The sequence below is a fragment of the Macrobrachium rosenbergii genome, chromosome 5 (genome assembly GCF_040412425.1).
Source record: "Macrobrachium rosenbergii isolate ZJJX-2024 chromosome 5, ASM4041242v1, whole genome shotgun sequence".
NCBI lineage: Eukaryota > Metazoa > Arthropoda > Malacostraca > Decapoda > Palaemonidae > Macrobrachium > Macrobrachium rosenbergii.
In genome coordinates, this window is record NC_089745.1 from 66086524 (window position 1) to 66109565 (window position 23042).

At 37.3% G+C, this 23042-nt stretch overlaps 1 protein-coding gene across 1 annotated transcript in view; it reads left to right on the forward strand.

Moving 5' to 3' along the window:
- The window catches only part of Hcf (Host cell factor), a 96046-nt gene extending 81619 nt beyond the window's left edge, over window positions 1-14427 (forward strand). The window contains exons 13-16 of the mRNA XM_067104524.1: window positions 3594-4268; window positions 4429-4857; window positions 5230-5422; window positions 13929-14427. Coding sequence (XP_066960625.1) covers window positions 3594-4268; window positions 4429-4857; window positions 5230-5422; window positions 13929-14047 — 1416 coding nt within the window. The 3' untranslated portion in view covers window positions 14048-14427. The remainder of the gene's footprint in view (window positions 1-3593; window positions 4269-4428; window positions 4858-5229; window positions 5423-13928) is intronic.
- Window positions 14428-23042: the final 8615 nt, after the last annotated feature.

Sequence of the window (23042 nt, forward strand, 5' to 3'; positions counted from 1 at the left end):
TGTGATTGCCAGTGAAACTTTCATGATTCACATTCAGACACATCTGAGTCATGTTCACTGTGACTGTTACACCTCCTCCTGTAGTGATTGTGTACACCTCCTCCTGTAGTGACTGTGCCATGTTTGTCCTGCAGATGTGACTGCCAGTGAACTTTTATAATTCACATTCAAACACATCTGAGTCATGATCAGTGTGACTGTTACACCTCCTCCTGCAGTGACTGTGCCTTGTTAAGTGACAAACATCTCCAGCAGTACCTTCTGCATCAATGATAGCCTGTACCAAATATGACCACTTGCCAAATTTTGACACACCTGTGCCACCTGCTGTAGTTTGAAGACGTTCCACTGGCCCCATTCTGCCATGATTACCCTCTTCTGATGTCCTGGCATCAGTGACCACTTGCACTTATGTCAAGTCTTTTCATAGGTGTCACTGTCAAGCAAAAAGGGTGCTTGAAGTGATACCAGCATTCTTATCACTGCTTCATCACAGAGTCTGCCAGCTATGTCTGCTCCTATTGCCAATAGTGATTGGGATTGTAAGGGAAAATGACCAAGGAAAGAATTTTGTCCTTTACCATTCCTCTTCTTGTAAGGATTTTAGTAAGAAACTTGGCAGTAGCTGTTAGCCTTGAGCCTTGATGAGGGATAACAACTCTTCTTTGGGCTCTGTTCACCTATGTCACAAACACGGTGTTTTTGTAACAAAAACTTTGGGCTCGGTTCACTTATATCAGAAACATGCAGTTCTTGTAACACAGAACCAATTTTTTCATACTAAAGTTTACCTGAAAAGTGAGGTTGTTCTTGTGCATAAAGTTTACTTGAAGAGTGAGGTTGTTTTTGTGCATAAAGTTTACCTGAAAAGTGAGGTTGTTCTTGTGCATAGGAAAACTGCCTTCTGTCTGACTAGACAAAATGCTGGTGAACCTGAAAGCATTCAGGATTCCAATATGGATATAAATTTTTTAATGAAAAGAGCTTTTGTAATAAAAAAGTAGTGGTCATAGTAGAAATGGAGGAGTATTGTTAGAATAGGTGTTATCTTCCCAGCCCCTTGAATTTTGCTGCCTCACTAACAGTTTACCTGAAAAGTGAAGTGATTTGTTTACACATACCTCAGGATTGGAGGACTTGTGCATAAGTTAAGTATACCTTAGTTTAACCAGACCACTGAGTTGATTAACAGCTCTCCTAGGGCTGGCCCGAAGGATTAGACTTATTTTACATGGCTAAGAACCAATTGGTTACCTAGCAATGGGACCTACAGCTTACTGTGGAATCTGAAACACATTATACCGAGAAATGATTTCTATCACCAGAAATAAATTTCTCTAATTCTTCATTGACCGGCCTGAGACTCGAACTCGGGCCTAGCAGAGTGCTAGCCAAGAACTCTACCAACTCGTCCAACGAGGAATTGACTTATGCATAGCAAGACTACCTTCTGCCTGACAGACAAAATGCTGGTGAACCTGAAAGCATTCAGGACACATATGTGGTCATAAATGTGTTCTTTTCATGAAAAGAGCTTTTGTAATAAGTAGTGGTCACAGTAGAATAAACGGAGAAGTATTGTTAGAATAGGTATTATCTAAACCAGTGTTCTTTAGTTTCGAAAACCAAATTCAAAATATTGCTAGTGGAATTTAAATGTGCTTCCTGCATACGTGGTACATTTTTTGTGCCCAGTATTTAAACCATTTCCTTATGTACATCCCTCATCGGTACATTTTTTAGTCTTGTGGTTTTGAAGTAAAGGTCTAAGTCAACACTGTGAGAATTAATTGAATTTGCTCAGTGGTCAGTGATAGAGGTTTTTGCTTTCTTTGTATTATTGCAATTTTTGGGATAGTTAAATTAGTTCCTCCATGTGTTTCTGGTCCTGTCTAGTGATTAGATAAAATACTGTGGTGTGACATCTGTAGTAATCTCTCCTTTATTGTTCAGTGATATTTGAAAATGTTCAGAATTTTTTTGAAGCCTCCATGTGAGTTTTAAAGTTCTCATATAATTCCACAATGCTTTTAATCGTACTCATTTTATGCACCTAACTTGTATGACAGAGACCTCGTTTTATGCAACATATGGATAGGTTGAGAAATTTTTTAGGCATACTTCAAGTAAGTCCTATTTCTAGTTTATACTGTATATCATGACTAGTTTGTGAAATTTACTGAGGTCTTTTCACATAACCAAGCAAGATGAAATAGTTAAATTATGAAATTTTCTTCTTGAAACCATGTTACATAAGGTGAGATTTAGACTCATCAGAAATTAATTAAACTTTCATCGTATTTAATATTGTAGCCATATCTGTTCCTAATTCATTTCTGCATATGAGAGACTGGGTTCCTGTAGAGGGACCACTTTGCCTTGCACAGGTCACTAGGGATAATTTTAAAGGTTTTTTGTTCCCATTGGCTCCTGCTGGACTTTCTGCCATTTACACTTCACTCATTTCCCACTTCATTGTCCTAACTTCTTTAACTTTACCTTTTCACTTCTCATACAAAACAGATCCCCTTCAACAATAATGAATGTAAAATATAATTATTAACCAATTTGAAGAATTTCCAAGTTTCCTTGTGCTAGCATCAGTTAAACCCTTAATTTATAGGGATTGGCAAAATGATTGGACAAATATACCCCCACAAAACAAACTAAAACAAATTAAGAACGAAGTTAAAAAATGGCATTCTTCTACCCAAAAGCAAAGAATCAATGAGGTTATTTTAACAAGACTCAGAATAGGACACTCCAGACTCACACATGGTCATCTGATGTCAACTCTTTTCAAACCCAATAACTTGTGAAAGATGTAACATCCCAGTAACAATCAAACACATCTTGATTGACTGTCCCAGATGGCATCATGAAAGAAAGACTTATTTACAAAATAAATCAATAAAGGATATTCTAGCAGAAGGTAATAACTTTTCAATTAATAATATCATTCTCTTCCTAAACAAAATTAAATTGATAAGTAAAATATAATCTTCCCCTTTTTTTTTTTTTTTTTTTTTTTTTTTTTTTTCCTCCCCTTTTTTTTTATTATTTATTTATTTAGTTAACTACTTAATTTTTTTATGTACTCTTTCCCATTCTTTTCCCAGCCCGAGAAGAACCTAAAAGAGTTCAGAGGTCTGGTTAAACAAATCATTTATAACTAACTAACCATGCTTCCCCAAATTTACTAGATTAACAATTAGGTTTATTTAGTCAAAGAAATTCTAATAATGTTACAGGCTATTGACTAATTTTGTAAAGTTTCAACCATTAGTTAGTGGCTTTTAAGTCGCATTCATGCTTTGTTTTTTAAGTCGTCATTGTTGTACAGGCTTTATTTGATAAATTGAGTACACATTTGACTAAATCAGTTTCTTCTTTGGTTGTTTATGAGATTTAAAGTTCCTTTTTTAACAGGTTTTCCACAGTACAGTATGTTGGAAAACCTCATGTCTCTTTCACTATTTTGAATTCCTTCCATTAAGTTAATTATTCAGTAAGATTGATAAAATTATCATGTAAGGTTATCATATGGAGCTTAAAATTCAGTGGTACTTCCTTATGAAGATTGTTTTTTGCAGGCATTGACTATTGGAGGTAAACCTGTAACAGTACAAGTAACAACTGCGGGTGGCCAGAAAACTGTAACTCTGGTGACTTCGCAAGCAAGTAACAGTGCAAATTCAACTGCAACTTCTTCGAGTTGCACAACTACTTCATCTGCAAATCAGCCTTCCACTTCAATCACTGGTTCTGGAGATGGACCTGTGACCTCAGATGCTGCTTTAGCAGCCTTGGCAGCAGAAGCTGGCCTTATTATGCCAACAGGGGAGGGTGAGCAGACTGAGCAGACAGCTGCAGTAGCCTCATCTTCCCAAGACCAGAATGATGCAGCCAGTAGTTCAGCACAAAACTTGTCAGAAGGACAAATCGTGGAAGGCACGCCATCTTCTGAAGCTGCAAAATCTAATGTAAGTACAGAAGTAATGGAAGATACCGAAGTAAAGAAAGTTGAAGGAACTAACACAGCCTCAAATGACAATGGAGAAAGTACAATTAAGCAAGAGCCAATGGATACAACAGAAAATACTGGAGAGATCAATAATGCAAGTACTTCAAGTGGTGAAGGTGGGGAGACCACAGATCCTTTAGCTACCTTGGCATCTGCAGCTATTAATTCCTCTATGAGTACAACAACAGCCATAAAGACTGAAGATACAACTACTACTCTTGCAAATGGCATTAAGCAAGAGCCAGTAAGTGATTTTCTTATAAAGCATTTTAGAATTAAGTGGTACTAGAATGTTTTGAGAGAATATGTTAGGTTAGAAATTAAGTAAATCAGATTGGTATGATAAATTCTCACATTAATACCTTTAACCAGGAATATTTTGATTTGTATAAATTTCTTTACAGGGTGAACTAAAGAAGCCAGAGACCGAATGGTATGATGTGGGAATAATAAGAGGGATTGTGTGTACTGTACAGGCCTATTATTTACCTAGTGAAAGTGATTCCCACAAGAATGAATCTTACACTGATGCCGAAGGTGAAGTCACTGAAAGGAAAGCAAGTGGCATAGAGGTCAAGCTACAGCCAGGTACTGCATATAAATTTAGAGTTGCAGGAATCAATGCTTGTGGCAGAGGGGCTTGGAGTGAAGTGTCTGCCTTTAAGACATGTTTACCAGGATACCCTGGTGCTCCATCAGCTATCAAAATTTCAAAATCCTCTGAAGGAGCACATTTATCTTGGGAGCCACCTCAAAATGCAGCTGGAGACATTGTAGAATATTCAGTATACTTGGCCATCAGAAATGCAGCTACCCAGCAGCAGGTGGGGAAAGTAAGAAAACTTAAGATTATTTGTCATTTAGGAGTGAGACCTTGTCAGTAGCTGTGGAGTAGGTCTTTAGTCCTATTTTTCAGGGTCACCAAAGTGCTCTTATTGCCAGAACTAGCTGTGGTGATCAAAGAATTTTGTTTTAGTCTTTTTTGTCCAAATTACAACTTTCAATTATTAACTTTTCAAACCATAAAAATAAACTACTCAATGAATTTTCAGTTACTGTATTGTGTTTACCTTATAATTTTCTTGGCATTCTTAGTATTTATATTTAGCCTCCCTTGTATTTTCATAGTCTGATAATTGAAATGAAGTAATTATGTAATCATTACAAAATAGTGTGTGACTATTAAGAGGCAAATTGTGTTACAGGAGACTGGCAGTGGTGGTGCTCACTTGGCATTCATGCGTGTATATTGTGGCGCCATCAATCAGTGTACAGTTTTAAATACACAGCTAGCAGCAGCTCATATTGACACCACAAACAAACCTGCCATTATATTTAGAATAGCAGCAAGGAATGACAAAGGTTATGGTCCTGCTACACAAGTGAGATGGTTACAAGGTAAGTTAATTTGATTGTAGTCTTATTTTTGAAATGTTGACTAATTTGTTCATTCTTAATTTCATTGCATGTAGCTTTTTATGAAACTTTTTGTGTTGCAATAAATTTTTTTTGGTAGTTCCTTTCATTATTATATTTCTCTAACTGATTTACTGCGCCTTATTCTAAGTGAAGTGCTAGATGAGGGCAGTACTGTTCTTAATTTGCTACTGCATAAATTAAGAGAATTGTTAATATTGTATAGGAATTTTCAAAATGAAATTATTTCAGTACTTAACATCTAGCCATAAGTTTACTGATGTGCCAAAGAAAGAATTGTATTTATGCCTGGTTGGGTTAGTAGGCTGTCTGTTTTCTACCTTCTCACTTGCAGGTTGCTCAAGTGAATTTTCAGTTTTCCAGTCATTCTTTTCTTTGCCCGCTAGGTTGTGGGAAGGTTGGGAGGGTTGATGAATTTTTAGTAAGCATTAAAATGATTTTATTATGAAAATTCATAAATCAGTCAAACTTACCAAACATTCGTCTAGCTGATGTGGGTGGAGGGCTAGTGTGTCTTTAACAGCCAAACAACACAACTGGAAAAAGTGAAACAACACCATCCATATGAAACTCTTGTCTGATAAGGAATGTTCAGAGTTAATTAATGCCTCATCAGAGCTAATGGTATTATCAGGGCTATTCTAGCTACAGGTAACAATTATATTGAGAGACTCACTAGGTGCCATGGGTTTCAATTATACAACAAAGACAACCAATAAAACCAAAAATATCTCGCTGAGAAGTTATGCTGCTCATGTAGTCAGTACCTTTGTATACCTCACAGATCAAAATAAACCAGGATTTTAGGAAAGTAGTGACTGCCCTTGGGGTTTAAGCTGCAGCAGGCAAAGGGCTTAAAATACAATTTTCAGTATGTGAATTGCTACTGAATTGTACCTCCACAGAGGAGCATTCATTACATCAATTAAAGATAAATTCTTAATAAAGTTGAAAAATGTAGCTGCAGCTTTTATTACACTAATTAAAGGTAGATGTTCATCCTATAAATTAGCATGAGTTGCTTCAGTTCTTTAATTAAATAATAGATTGCTTTGTTAGATGTAGTCTTTGTTTCTTACTGCCACACAATAATTTAATTACGCCACATCTAGTCCTTTCTAGGTTAGAGACTGAAACAGATCAGGTAAATGCTCTACACTTAAAATCATTCTTTATCCTAAACAGTGGTTAAACAGTGGTAAAAAGTTAGAATACCATTGCCAGTATAATCCCACCTTAGCTGACCAAGCTTCTATTTCACTCGCATGTGTGGCAGTAACAAGTTCAAAAGGAAGTATCAAATATTTTTTAGGAACCACAATTTCTCAAAGACTATAGTTAGTTTCATCTTATTTGTCCACCCACAGGTGAAGATGTGGCACATGTGCATGTGTAACAAGTGATTGACCAATCAGCATTTCCAATATTGGCTTAATGTGATAAATATTAAAACTTATTATAAGAACCCTCACACCATCGTATATAATTCGTAAAAATGTCAGTTTGTATTGATAATATGCCAATACAGGCATTCAAAAGATAAGCCTGTATCAGATTGTCTAATTCAAATCAGTCATGATTGAAAGATGGCTTTCTGTAATTAAGTTTTATCTCTTGTATAGCCCATTTTACACAGACATATGTATACAAACTGTTCTATTTATTAGATTTACTTATTCAAACTATATTCTGTGTACAATTTCATTAGTATATACATTTAAAAATGAAGTTAATATATTATATTATGATACCAAAGTTGTAGTCATGTCCAAAAACTGGAAAAATAGCCTGCAATGGTGTTGACCACTTGAACAGGAACCATGGACAAATGAAAGCTAGGCCTATGATATTGATTTTCCAGATATTTTATTTTACTGGCCTTCTTTTAGGGACAATGACAGTCAGAATTACTTTCTCATTGCAACTTTTATTATTTTATCTAAGGATCATTCCTAATGCCTTACAATAAAAGAAAAAAAAGCGTAGGCCATCCCTATGCCATATGTATGTCATTAACACAATAAGGATGACAGGAACCCATGAGATTTCAAGCTTTTGCTTGGTAAGTGCCCAGTCACTGAGTATTATAATGATTTGTATACTCAAGAGGAAATTACATGAACATGCAAGGTATTCTGAATTGAAAACCACAATATTGCCATATATTATCTGAAATTCCCTTCCTTCCAGCCTTGCTGTGGCTGTTCTATTCACCCTCCCACTAACAGCATCGCAGACTACAGATCATGCTATTTTGCTTATTAGCCTACTCTTGTAATTTACATGCAAAAAATTATTAAAATGCTTTTTATTCGTACTTGCAAAGCCAGATGTCTTTGTATTTACTTACAGTGAGATGAAACAATTATTGATTTCCCATTGTTCATTTGTTTGACCTGCATAGACTATTTAATACAAGTTTGCTGTTTATGTGCTCGTATTATATTACTGTACTGATATAAATCGGCATGTTTATGATCTATAAAAGGTGTGAGGGTTTTTGCAAATATAAGCATTCAGATGTGTTACTGAAGAAACAGTTTGCATTTTTATCCCAGTAAGCCAACAATATCAGAAACATTATTGTCAGACAAAAAGAGCTAGCTATGCATATTGTCACATCTACCTAAAACTTACATTAATGAGCGGGCAGATGGAATGAAATAGACTATAATTATCCAAGTAGATCCTTGATCCTTATCATAAAACAAGTCTATGTTTATGTATGAAAACCAAGGCCAATGTTGATCTATAACCCTTAATGACGGGGATGGATGACTTGGTGCCGTAAGTCTAAAAAAAAAAATACACTCCTCACTATTTCCAGTGGAAGGAAAGTTGTCAAGAAAAAACTATAATAGAAGACTCATGACATTAGCAAGCAAACAATCTCCCAAACCCATATTGGATCTTAGAAAATTAGGTCTGCACCCAACCCATTATGTCACTTTGAAGGCCACATTGGACATGGATTTGAATGAAGGTGTATTGAGTATGTTGGCAGTATCTTAAGCCACTTGCCCCTAGCAGACAAAATTTGATAACCGATAAACTTTTCCAAGTGTAATATTATATAGATGATCACAAATTGGAAAAAAAGTTACCACCTGCAATGAATTTTCTTGTTAGCTATTAATAGCATTACAAATCACATACAACAATTTGAAATTAGGCATCTTATTTATGGACGACTGCATTATTCTACACTGCCTCTAACTTATATGCCTAATATGTTTTTGATATTGCCATCATGAAAATAAATACCAGAGCTTGTTAGAAGGCCTCCTATTTTATCAAGAAAAAATGAAAGGCATAGTTTTTTTTTAGCAAATCAGGTGAAAAAAGAATTATGATATTGAACTAAAAATGGTAAACAATATAATACCAATCTCTCAAACTGTAAGATTTTTGGATTTAATTTTAGATATGTACTTGAACTGGAACACATTGCGTACATAAAAGCAAAAGTTAAAATGTGTTAAACTGCTACCACACACAATTTTGGGAGCTTACTGATCAACCATGATGTTATTTGTAGAAGGCAATTGTTCAATGTATTTTGGGTTATGGAAGCCAAATACAGCAGATAATTCAGCATCCAACTGTACTGTATCAAGAAGCTTAGATTCAGATTCATGGAGAGCTCAGAATTTGCATGAGTTTTCAAGTTCACCAAAATTAAATCTTTTCTTGTCACAAGTTGTGAACCATCTCTCCCACAGTGACACAAAACACTTGAAATCTTAAGCTGAATGAAGCAACATCGTTAGAGCTACATTTGCAAAAGATCAATAAGTCTGTTATTGTTAGTTACTATGGGAAATCCATTAAGTACTGAAGGCTCAATAGTATTCCCTTGACAAAACTCCAGAGCCCTTAGAACAGTTATGTACAATTCTGTCAAGTTTTTTCTTCCCGCTTGCTATGTGTCGTCTTTTGAATAAATTATTAAAAGAGCCTTGTAACTTGTAAATACTATACAGCAAGGAATGTAGCAGTATAAGTAGGAATTATAAAATATTATTATAAGAAAAGTACCATGTGCACTACTTTTCAGTATATGTATATAATACAATTTTCTGCCAATTGTGTCAGTATTGAGAGATGCCAATTTTGCACTATAGTCAGGCATCTCCACTTTAAAAATCTAATAAACATAGAGAGAGAGAGAGAGAGAATGTTGCAGCAATGTTTTTTATTTGGTGTGGCATGGCAATGAACAATTTGCCAAATCATTTCACTCCTAAAAACATAAGCTACTTTAGCTTGGGTGATTGTTTGTATATTAGTTGAAACATGGTTAAATATGCAGTGCAGTGCACGTTAATTATTGATAAATAGTTTTATTCATCACATTTTTTAAGGAATTTTATAAAAACTTGGAATAAAATGACTCAAGGCAAGAGATTAAGAGGGAGTACGCTGACAGATATACATTAAAATGATTGCTCACAGAAGCTGCAAATTTACATGTAACCAAAAAATTAACAGACATTATGCTGTAGTGAAAATCAGTACATTAACATGTTTTCATGTCATTTGTACATTACATGTAAATGCACTGCTGCAAGCAATCATAAATTTCTGTGTCTGATTACTTATCTTTCTCTCTTGCATTGTGTATGTTATTCTCTTAGTTCTGATTAGGTAATATCCCTTTATCTATCTATAATAATAATTTCCAAGTGGAGCTTATCCTCTCTGGGGTGAAAATAGGGAATCTGGGAAATGCAAAGGCTTCTGGGAATTCCAAAGGCTTCAAGGGATTCCAAAGGCTTCAAGGGATTCCAAAGGCTTCTGGGAAATCCAGAGGCTCTTGGGCTTCTGAAGGCTTCAAACAATCTACAGGCTCTGTAGCCTTTGGATTTCTTGCACAGTGCTAAAGAACAGAGTTTTATGCAGATGAAAGGCTTCGAAAATTTCTTTGGGGGAAGCCAATGTTCTTGGAAGTGAATTTAGGAGGCTTTTGGGGCTTCCGAAAGCTTCAAGATGATCTCCAGGCCTGAGAAGGAATGGGATTTGGTCCTTCCTGGAGATGAAAGGCTTCGAAGATTTCTTCGGGTGAAACGGACCTGACAGGAGCTGGAGACGGCTTCACAGGATCCTGGAGTCTTTAAGAATTCAAGAGAACGTTATATGAAGGTATACAAGGGACAAAGTCATGTCTGAAGGAGGCGATGTGTTTGAAGGCACTGGTCCCTTCAAGGTCATGCATTTTAAGCTCCTGCATTGTTGTGGATCAGTGCCTCTTGCCTGCTCTAAAAGGTAGCTGATGGCATAGCCCAAAAGAAATTAAAATATCGGCAGCAAAACCCTTGGCCCCATGATCTCAGCAAGTCTTCTTCAACGGCAACATTGTTACACTGACTTGAGGCTGCTAAAGAATTCCAAGTTAAGTCCAGAAGATTCTCAGAAGGTGAATCATCTTTTCGGTCACTGCAGACTGATTGTCCAAGTGAAGCTCTTTTGTCATGGGACTTCAAAGCAATTAAGGATATTAGTGTTTGCATTGTATACTTTGTGCTGATGATTTATTTTGAAACAATGTATTTTTTTAATTTTTCATTTTTCCTTACCCTTGTGTTAGGAATCTGATACAGGTTATTATTAATGATTTAGTCCTTCCTGGAGATGAAAGGCTTTGAAGATCCGACAGGAGCTGAAGACAGCTTCACAGGATCCTGGAGTCATAAAGAATTTAAGATGTTGCAATCCAATGGGCATTTCTCCAGAAATGCTTCAGGAGCTGAAGAATGCTTCAAAGACTGCCCTCCTGCCCAGCATGGCAAAGTGCGCACCATCTCGCTTGTTAATTAAATAATCATGTAAACTTTCAAGTCTTAAAATGTCAGAGCCTTTTTACATATATGTAAAATTTATGCCAGTGAAAGTTGATCAGTGTAATAGTAGACTCTCTGTCAAGGAACACTGTACAACAGCCTCGACCGAGTGGATGTTAGACAATCTTAACTAATTGCCAATGTGCTTCCACATCCAGAAGTGGAGCTGTTTGCCACATGTAAGAACCACCAACTTAGTACATGTCTGAACCTGGACACTCAAGCCATAGCAAGAGATGCATTCCTACAAGACTGGAACAAATGGAGGACAATATACCTTTTTCCTCCATTGTCCCAGATTTCGAAGGTTGTGAACAAACTCCTAACCTTCAACGGGACCTAATAGCCCCAAATTGGCCAGTCGTTGGTTCCTATTGCATCAACAATGGGCAAAGAATTCAATTCCATTACCGTCCGCTGTTGTATCCTAGTAGGCATCCTCCTTTCTGAGCCGAGACTTTCACGTGTGGATTTTTAAAATCTTGTCTACCATGAAAATTATTCACCCAACATTATTATGTACCTAGTGCAGGAACTACAAACATCATCTCTTCGACAGTACCGGTCCTCATGGAAAGTAAGGTCAGATTATATCCATGCTGAGAGCCCAGTTGAAACACTTCTACATATATATCTTTTTGAAGACAAGTGTCTTGCTGTTACAACAATCATGACATATAAAGCAGAATTGTTGGAACCCATGCTTTATGGATTTTATATTGATTCTAACATAGAAATTGTTACTTCCTTTCTCTGGTTTTTTGCATTGCAAACACCTGCTCCTGCAAAGTTCCCATTACCTGGCCCCTGAATAAGGTGCTTAGACTTCTGTCAACCCTCAGTTCAGTGGGCCCAATACAAATACAACTCACGTGCTGCAAAAGGCAATCTTCTTGACTGCTTTGGTATCAGGAGCTCGCATTAGTAAACTGGGCTCCCTTAGACGGGGGACAAGCTACATCACTCGTACAGTTAGCCGTTATTTATTATTTTCCCCAGGCCAAGAATGAGAACCCTTTAAAGAGAAAATCAGCTATTCTGATAAGGGAACACAATTTGACAGAAAAAACATTATGCCCGGTTCAAGAACGTAAGTTTTACCTAGAGGTCACAGCAAAGATCCCAGAGGGTCCAATTTTCTCACCCTCTACATGGGCTGAGAATAATTTTAGTGTCCCTTATTCAGAAGGTGGACCCCACTCCTTTCCTAAGTCGCATGATATCTGGAAGGTGAGTACATAATTAGCTTTCTCCAGAAATTCTTCTTTTGGAAAAAGTCTCCAAGTGTACAGGGTGGTCATCAGAAATATAGTATTCCTAAAACATTATTGCCACAAGCTCAAACAAATTTGACTGCAATGTGTATCAGTAGGTGGTATGGTAAGTCCTGACCTCATAGGCGCTATGGTGGGAAGCCAGGGGTCTTCTTGATGTGGTGGTTATGCTAAGATATTGCTGGGAAAGGCGCAACAATACCGCGACCAAACCCAGCATATTTAGGTAAGTCACTTCAGAACTACGTCTTAATTAAGTTCTTGTTAAGTTTCATGTTCTTTGTTGCCAAACTGTATGGGTATCTGGAATAAAGAATGTGGTTTATAACTTGTGGCTTAACCTTGACTGAAATTTGATCTGGGTTGTTGGAATTGAATTTTTAGGGCTAAGCCATTTTGTCACCTGTCAGTTTCTTTTGTAAGCTCTGAGGATGAACAGTGGTTATGCTATCAAAAAACAGGTTTTGACACAGGAAAAGCCTATTGTTGGTAGCCTATGCGAGTCCTCAAACCTACCCATTTTCCCTGACTAAAAGGCATGGGACTTGGGTGAATAATTATCTTGCGTAGACCTGAAAAAGGGTAATGAGTGAAAGGGCTGACGTGTAGTGTATTGTTGCCATGATAGATGGCCGACGTGCTGGGCGTTGTTACCACAGCTGCAGGTAAGGAATGGGAATTGAACCTAGGCAGCTGTTGTAAATAAGAGAAAGAGCCCTCTTGTCTTGAGTCACTATGTGGGGCAAGACCAACTAGAAGAGAATTCTTTGAAATTGGTTAGTCTATCTTATGGAGCCCCTCTTGGGACCCTGAGAGTAACTCCTTTGAGGGCTCACAGCAGGTACCAAAAATAGGTTTTTCCTATGTCAAAACTTTTTTTTCTCTCTCTCTCTCTCTCTCTCTCTCTCTCTCTCTCTCTCTCTCTCTCTCTCTCTCTCCAATATTTTAAAGTTATGAAATTTTTCAAATGCAAAATTTCACCATACTGTATCTATCAAGTTTACTATTAGTAAACATCCAAAGGTTGTAGTACATTTCTTCCAAGAGTTGTAGTATATTCCTGTGTTTGATTTTAATTTTTAAAATGTGATAGTCAAAACATTAATAATAATAGTAGTAATTACAAAATTTAATGTTGGTATGTGAGGTGAGATCACCTGTACAGTGTATTATAAAGTGTTCTAAAACCAAATGTTGCCAATATAAAATTACATGGATATCCAGGATTTTCTTAATGTTGACTCATTGTTGAAGTACCTGTCAGTTCTTTGTTACATAACTTTTGTAAGACTTGTTCTTTATTGTATAAATATTTGGAAGACTTATGGATCTTGAAATTTAATTCATTTCCAGATTCTGTGACTGGAAATAGTGCTGGAGGAGGCCCAAAAATTGTTATGCGAAGACCAGCTTCTGACAACAGATCACCGGTGGCTGTTAAAAAGTTTAAAGCAGATGATTCTGCACTATAGTAATAAGTTGAGATCTTTTATTTTAATGAGTAGAAGGATTTTTAAAAAGCAAACCATTTGGGCCCTTGAGACTAAAATTAATCAAGGATATTAACCTAATGATATTGTGTGGCTAGATAGTGCATAGGTGTGCACTTTGCCGAAATGTGTTGATAACACAGAAGTATCTAGGTAATTCCCAAATAGACTTGGTGAAACCCCCTTATGAAAGGTAGCCAAATTATGCAAAAGATGGATGATATTCTTGGCTGTCCCTTTTGTGTAAGGTATAGTTTTTTTTATAATTAATGTGTATTGTCATGAGATAACAGGAAGTTTTCTCTTTCATATGCACCTCTAATTGTATATACAAATATATATAAAAATATATATATTATATATGACTGGCTGTTTTTACAGCTAGCAAATGCAAGTGTTGTAACTTGATGATCTGAACCAAATATGTTGTTAAGTGATAAGTGGGTTCTGTATAGCCCATGATTTCATTTAATTTATATATACTGTAATGTACACTTAAGGTCCATCCAAACAACTGTTAATTTCATGTAAATGTCAGTGTCATTGCTTTCTACCTTTTTAGCCTGTAAGTATTTTTAAGGCATTCATTGAATGTCACAAACACGTTTTCCAAAGTTAAGAACTTTGTAAGGATCCGTACTCTGTCTTTTGTCTTTTTCACGCATCTCAGAGGCTAATATTTTTACCATGAGAGTCCCCACCCTTCCTCTTTCCTACTCTGGATGCTTGGAATTGACTGTAAATTTGCATTATAAAAAGAGGTTAATTTTCAGTAAACAAGAACATCAGTGGGTGAACTGTGACTCCTGTATTTTTTTCCATATTCATTTTAATGGTTTAGTTGGTTATTTACATAAAAGCCAGATACAGTGGGTGGAAGACAGTAAAAATAAATCATTACTGTTTCTAAGTTTCTCTGCAATTAGTGGCCAAAATACTTCCATCATTTTCTTTAGATCTTCCTTGTGCTCTATTGCAGTGCAGTACTTAAGTTTTCCTTGCACAGTGTTTTGGCATATGCTCTCCATTTTTATTCCCAAAGAAATTGCTTATTTATTTATCTTTAAATTTTCACATTTTAAAGTTATACTTTTAGATTTTCTGACAAAAATATTTTTAATGTGCAACCATTCTCAGTGCATGTTGATTTTCAATATTTTTTGTGTCAATCTGCAGTTTCAGTTTTGAGCACAAATATATATATATATATATATAGTTTTGTTGTCATGATTGTATATATTCTCACCCTTGAGCATTTACTTGGGCATATGTTTCAAGAGTTTGGGAGTTGTTTCAGTTTACTGCAAAAGAAAAATGACAAAAGGTATTTGCAAACCTGTACACCTAGTTTTTACTTCAGGATATGAGGCTCAACATTTTACTTCCAATTGTGCTTGTACAGTACTTGCATCAAGGAAATCTGAAAAATCTATTTTTTTGTAGATTTTTCACTGCCAACTTGTGTTTATTTTATTATGTTAGTGTTACTTTTAGCGTTTAGGACCTTTAGAACTTTGTCCTTCAATGACAAGGATCATAATGAATACTGTGTGTACTGTTTGTTTTCATGGTTATTTTTCTGTCTTCACAAAAGTAATTTGTCCTGTTTCTCCCTTGCTCCTAGTTTTGTATATCATAGTCACTGGTATGTCTCTTTTCTACAGGTGTTTCTCTAAATTATGTTTTTTATATTTTTGTTTGTAGTACATGTTCCTGTTTTTCATGCACTTATATATATAATCCTCAATCACTCGTAGTTCTAATTTTCACATGATAACATAGCTGTACTTGGAAACTTATTGTCGTGTCAGTTGATTATTAGAAGCAAGGGCTTATGCTTTTCTGTTCAAAAAATCTGATCACTCCATTTCCTGCATATCATATTTTCTTAAAATAGGGAAAGCATCGACCCCACTATATTTATAGTTTACATCAATCATTGTAGATACCATCCCCTTGTAAGATAACTGAGAACAAGCTAACTGTTTTTATAGTTGTAGCATAGATTGTTAAATTGGAGGCATCCCCTGCTTACCTAGTTGCCCATAAACTTTGTGTTGGGTTTTAAATTTCAAGGAAAGTACAAACAAACAAGTGTGTAATGTCTTTCTAGATTTTGGCTGGCTAGCGGGTTCATGTGCCGTTTTCCACTTTCTTCCAGGCCTCTCAACATGCCTCTTGCCAGTGACAATTAAGAGCTTAAAGAATAGTGTATTTAATGGAAGAATTGTATTTAGTTCAAAGAAGGTAGATTGGGGTTCAACTCTTAAATTTAAGAGTTTGCTTCTCGGTTTTCTTTAAAACAAAACATTTAGTAATTAGGATAGTACAGTCTATTGAACTCCATTTGAAGCAACAATGGAGGCAATCTCTTTGTAAATAAGATATTCTAGTGTTTATTTTCTAATTATATGAGAGAGGAACACAAGGTTCAATATGCAGTGACAGCCTGGATGGGAAATGGCTCCAGTACCTGACCAGATATTAACACATTATTGGTGTAGGGTGGGTTTAGGTCATCATACAGCATTCACATCAAACCCATCCTCCACCAATGTATAATTTGCTAACACAGTTTCTCTAGGCTGTAAGAAATGAGCAATGAATATAAAATGTATGGAAAGTGCTTTTAAAACTTTAATATTTTATTTTTCAAAAAGTAAGAATAAATGAACTATTGAGATAGTGAAAAAAGTTGTTTCTTTGTATCCTTATTATTTTTCAGAGGCAGACAAAGAATGAATACATGATAGTTTGATCTTAAGCTGACTAACCAGCAAAAAAAAAAGACATGAACTGTGTTAAGCAGTTCAAGAATATATAAAATTTATAATAAAAAACTATAACAATTAAAACAAATTTTTGTAAATGCCAATCATTCCAATAGAGGTATGTAAAAGTGCAAACTGACTTCCAGGTAGCAAAGAAAAATTTACCTCCAGTTCACAAAATTCAACCCCTGACATGTCAGACCAGGAATAGGTCTGTTTATATAGCTCAGGATATCAATTCTACCTCATATTTTTCACTGTATCAGTTCTTGCACTACATATACTATGCAAATAGTTTAATCAAAACAGCTTCAAACTTTGACATTTATTTTGGTCACATTCAACATCACACTTTTCTTTCATAAGGAGAGGTAGCAGTTTTGTACAAACCCACATTATTGTTGTTATAATTATTATTATTTATTATTATTATTATTCAGAAGATGAAACCTATTCATATGGCACAAGCCCACTGACTGATGGGTTCTGGCACTTGGTCTTCAAGACCTAAATTTCAAAATCAAGCAATCACAAGGGCCACTGACTCATGATTCAAGCTTCCAAAGATGATGGTGTTCATTAGGAAGAAGTAAGAGAAGGTAAAAGGGAAATACATAAAGAAAAGATCCCACTTATTAATAAAGGAAAAAATTAATGGATAGATAAAAATATATTGAAATGCAAGTGTTAGGGTAGTAATGAATTGCATCTTCGCTTGAACTTATAAAGTTCCAGTTGCACAACATTCCCTGGGAGGCTGTTCCACAGTCCGACAGTGTGAGGAGTAAAGGACCTCTGGAACTGATTAGTTCAGCTGCACAGCTACTGCATATTGGCGCTGCTGTCCAGCGAATCTGGTTGCTCTTGGAAGGTACAGGGGATCAGGGATCAATTGTGAATGTGAGAGATCTCTGTTGTGAAGAAGTGACGAGACCATCCGTCTATGGGCCAAGTCATAACTGCCACTATTAGGAAACGGAAACCTACTACCATGAACCATGACCTAAGGGATAAATCTCTGGCAGAAGCAGACATCCACACTGGAGAACAGCTTTCTAGTACAGGAAGCACAAACGACCTAAAATAGGTTCTACTGATTTTATCACAATACCTAACTTTTGTGCAGCATTTACTGAAACATTCATTAGATGTTTCTCAAAAGTTAGATGTGAGTCAAAATTTACATGAGAATGCTAATCAATAGTGTTTTTGTTTTACTTGAGTTCAGCCTCATACCCCACCGACTACACCATTCACTAATCCGGTCCATGTCCCGATTGAGGCTAAGGGCAGCTTCATTTCTCATAAGTGGAGACCTTACTACACCTACAAGTATTGCATCATCGGCATACAGAACAATCTTGTTTTCCAGGCCAACAACCATATCACTTGTATACACTAAAAATAACAATGGACCAAGAACATTACCCCGTGGAACTCCAGACACAATAGGTCTTGGTTTGCTAAAGATCCCGTCCACAGCAACTCGCTGCTGTCTACCTGTAAGGAAATCTTGAAGTAATCATAAAACATGTCCAGCCACTCCAAGTGTCTTAAATTTATAAATCCACCCACTCCAAGATTCTTAGATTTATAAATAAGTGTCTTGTGATTTACAAAATAGAAAGCAGCACTAAAATGTATTTGAATTACTTTGCACTCAAAACCCTTATCAAGGTTCCCTTGCAAGTGTCACGTCAAGTCTAAAAGAGCATCGCAGGTACCTAGCTGCTGCTTATATGCTATACTGACCATCAGCTAACAATCCTTTAGATTCTACATACATAGTGGCCTTAAAAATAAATTTTCAGCAACTTTGGAGAGCACAGCGGGAATACAAATGGCCTGTATATACTGCATACCTTTCTTGTTTCACCAGCAAGGCAATCAAGAGGTGGGTAGATGTGGGATTTTAATGAACTTTGGGTTTATATATGTAGATTTTTATGATAAAATAGGTTTTGATGTAGGTACAACCTATTTTTGGTAGCTGCTGTTCATCCTCGAAGGAGTTACAACTCTCATGGCCCCCATAGGACTCCATAAGACAGACCAACCAATTACTTAGAATTCTCTTGATCCAGTGATGAAAACACATACCTTGTATTTGTCTAGAATGGTTAAGAAAAAGCCACTATATTCTCTTCAAGTTGCTCTCGGCCAGAATAGTGCTTGTTGACACAGTGATAAAATATAAAGGATTCAGGACAGGAGGCTCTATCTCCTGTCCTACAACATCTGCCTCGGCTCTCTCTGTCTAACTCGCAGAGATGTGACAACAGCATATGTTGTCCATTTTCCTCATTACACGCCAGGTCTGTGCAAGATAAAAGTTCAACTCAGTCCCATGTCTTTTTGTCAAGGAAAGTGGGTGGGTTTGAGGACTCACATCTGCTACCAAAAATAGGTTTTTCCTATGTCAAAACCTTTTTTGATAGTGTAACCACTGTTCATCCTCACAGGAGCTTACAAAAGAAACTGAATTAATCCCAAAAACCCAGATCAATTTTGGGTCTGAACTATAGTTACAGGTTATTAAACATTTTCTTTATTCTGGATACCCATAGTGTTTGGCAGTAAAGAACAGGTAACAACACACGAACCAATATATATATTATTCTTTGTGGTTCGAAGGTGGCTCACCTAATTATGTCTGGTCTGGCTGCGGGATTACTGCACCTTCCCCAGCAATATCTCAGCATGACCACCACTCTCATGGCAATAGTGTTTCAGGAATTTTTTATTCAAGGTAAAGCCTCAGGTTGTTAACTGTTTCCGTTATTCCAGATACCCAATAGGGTCTGGCAATAAGGGGCAGGAAATGCACACAACTTATCCCTTGTGGTTCTACAGTGACTTACATAATTATGTTGGGTATGGCTACAGGATTACTGCGTCTTCACTGGTTCAGGAATACTGCCTCTAACAGCCACTCCGTACACTCCAAGACTTCTTCAAAGGAAACATTTCTGAAGAAAATTAACATTGTACTCGCCTTTTGGTTGTCATGCAACTTAGGAAAGGAGTGAGGGTCTGCCTTTCTAACAAGGGCCACTAAAATAATTGTCAGCCCATGTAGAGGGTGATTTGTTTGTGCTAGGGTGTATGAAAAATAGGACCATCTGGGATGTTTGCTGTGACATCTGGGTAAACCTTAAGTGCTTGAACCGGGCACAATATTTTACATGAAATACCGAGTTCCTTTATCAGAAAAGGGGATTTTCCCTTTAAAAAGGTCCTCATTCTTGGCCAGGAGACAACAGTAAATGAGTTTTGAAATGCTGACCTTGTCTAAAGAAAGCCCAGTACGCTAATCCGAGCTCCTGATACCAAAGCAGTCAAAAAGACGACCTTTTGGAGCATATGAGTTGTAGTTGTATTGGGCCCATGAATTGAGGGGATGACTGGCGTCGGACAACCTTATTCAGGGACCAGGTAATGGGAAGCCTTGCAGGAGCTGACCTTTGCAGTGTAAAAGACTGGAGGACAGAATTAACAATTGCTATACTGTATTAGAATCAATTCCAAAACCATAAGGCAAGGGTTCCACCAGTGCTGCCCTGTATGCCATGACTGTTGAAATAGAAAGCTGCTTGACCTCAAAAGATAATAAAATGTAAAACTGTTTTAACAGATTTCAACTGGGCTCTCCGTGTGGAGATAATCTACCCACATTTTCCATACGGACTGGTATGTCGGATAGGTGAAGTTTGTAGTTTTTGCACTAGGTACCCAGCAATGTTAGGCAAATAATCTTCATGGTAGACTAGATTGAAAATTCCATGTGATAGAACAATGGACGGCAATGAAATTATTCTTTTGCTAGTTGTTGAAGAAATAAGGAACCAATGACTGTTTGGCTAATTCAGGGCTACTGGAAGGCTGTTCCATTGAAAGCTAGTGGATTGTTCAAAACTTTCAAAATTTGGGACAATGAAGGAAAAAGGTATATCATCCTCCATTTGTTCCAGCCTTGTAGGAATGCATCTCTTGCTATTGCCTGAATGTCCAAGTTCAGAGAGACATACACTGGAAGTTGATGGTTCTCACATGTGGCAAACTGGACCACTTCTGGACTGGAAGCTTGTTAGCAATTACTGACTTGAGAGGAGCTCAGCATGAGCCTAACCTCTTGATATAAGATATCGTAGTCATATTGTCTAGGACCAAGAAAATGTGGGTCCCTTTAGGAGGTTTCAATTTTCCGAGATGAAAGACAGCCAATAGCCCCAGAAAACTGGTATGACACTCCCTTACAACAGGTGACCATCTTCCCCTAACTGACAATCCTTCCCATGGCCTCCCCAACCAGTCAAGGAATCATGCATATGCATTATCATTAGTACAAATGGTGGAGTCAGGTCAGCCTGTTTGCCAGAGACCCCTTCCAGGTCCACAGACAGAGCGCCTTCCCAATCTCAGATGAGGGCGATCACAAAGCCTTTTCCTGGCATGTGAGAGCCTGACTGTTTAAATCCTTCAGTCACAATATCAGGATTGGATGTACCATGGACCCAAACTGTAACAGGCCCAGATTTCATTCCAATTGTTGTCTGGAAAAGCTGGGCTGTGCAAGTAATCTCAGGTTCTTAAATCCTACAGTCACAATCTCAGGATTAGATCTACCACGGACACAAACTGTAATGGGCCCAGACTTTGTTCCAATTGTTGTCTAGAAGAGCTGGGTTGTGCAAGGAATCTTCTCAAGTAGTTCCTTATTCTGGTCTGAGTACTGTTGGGAAAAGACAGCTAGACGCAAAGAGTAGTCCAACAAAGTCCCAGCCTCAGAAAAAGTCTGCTGGATATACGGTGGGACTTGTTCCTATTAAGAAACCTGACTGGAGTCTGTCAACTACCACCCTCAGGTTTCGTCATTAGCCAATCATCTAGGTAGGCCAGCAGTTAACATCCTTCATTCCTGAGCAGCCAATGATCTAGGTAGGCCACCAGTTAACATCCTTCATTCCTGAGCTCCCATGAAATAAATAAGTAATGTGTATTTAAAAATTTATGCAAACAATTTGTTTGTTCAAACTTGACAGGTTAACGATCACCCTTCTTTCGGAGTAATCTTTCTTGGGGACGCTGAAAATTGGTGGCAAATAAAGTCACCTTTCTCTATGGCTCTTTTTTAAAAGGGTTCTGGTTTTTGTAAAAAACTACTTTAGAGGACAAGGAAGGTGAGACCATCTCTATCCCCCATTGAAAATTATAGCATGTACAGTACTTCCACAACTCCAACTATGCAAGTCCTACGGGACTCCATCTCTTCCCTTCCTTGTAATATGCAGTCCAGGAGCTGATTTTTCTTTTCCCTGGTAGGATGTCTTGTCTGCTTTAAGGGATGTTGATGCTATTGTCTTTTCTTCTCTTGCTGGAGGGGTCCTTTAACAGTGATTGGAGGTTTGTAGGGCTCTGATTTGCACCAAGCTTTCTCAGGCTAAAGAAGAGGAAATTCTCAAGGTTACTGTTACCAGATCCCCCTTTTTCAAGAACAGTATATATTGTGCAATTTTGTTGTTGGGTTCGATCAATGCATTGTCCAGCAACAAATTCTTCAAAAAGGATCCCAACAGATATGGGATAAATACAATAGGGAAGTTATAATGGGCAGCAAAATATTCTTCCAAGCCTTAATGTGACGTTCCAGAAGGTCACAATGCTCCCAGTAGGGTCCACAGAAGTGTTCTGGCCACTGCAGTGAGCATTGTTCTGGAAGCTCTTCAATAGGTGGAGCCTAGCATAAAATTCAGTCAAGGCTGTCCTAAGGTTTTTCTCCTTCCTCAGAGAACACCCACGCCACTAATGGACTAATTACGGCATACCTTCTTCAAGTACGTTCTGGCATTCTCAAACTGTATTCAGAAGTCATTAATGGAACCACACGGCCTATAGTTTTGACTTCTGACGGGCCCCAAACACCATTAACGGACTGAATACGCGCTTATTTCGCGTTTTGGTGCGAGTCAAAATGTCAGACACTGAGGTAGAAAGTCATTCTGAGGAGACACATCCTCTGCATCCCCCTCTCGCCTTCAAAGGCAGCAATAACCCAGGCGATGAAACTGCCACCGTTCTCGCAGCAAAATACCGCATCGTGGTTCCTGTGGGCAGACGTCCATTTCCATGTAGCTAAAATCACAGACAAGGAAACCAAAGCGGATACCACCACGACAATGCTGCTGGAGGAGGCCTTCAACAGAATC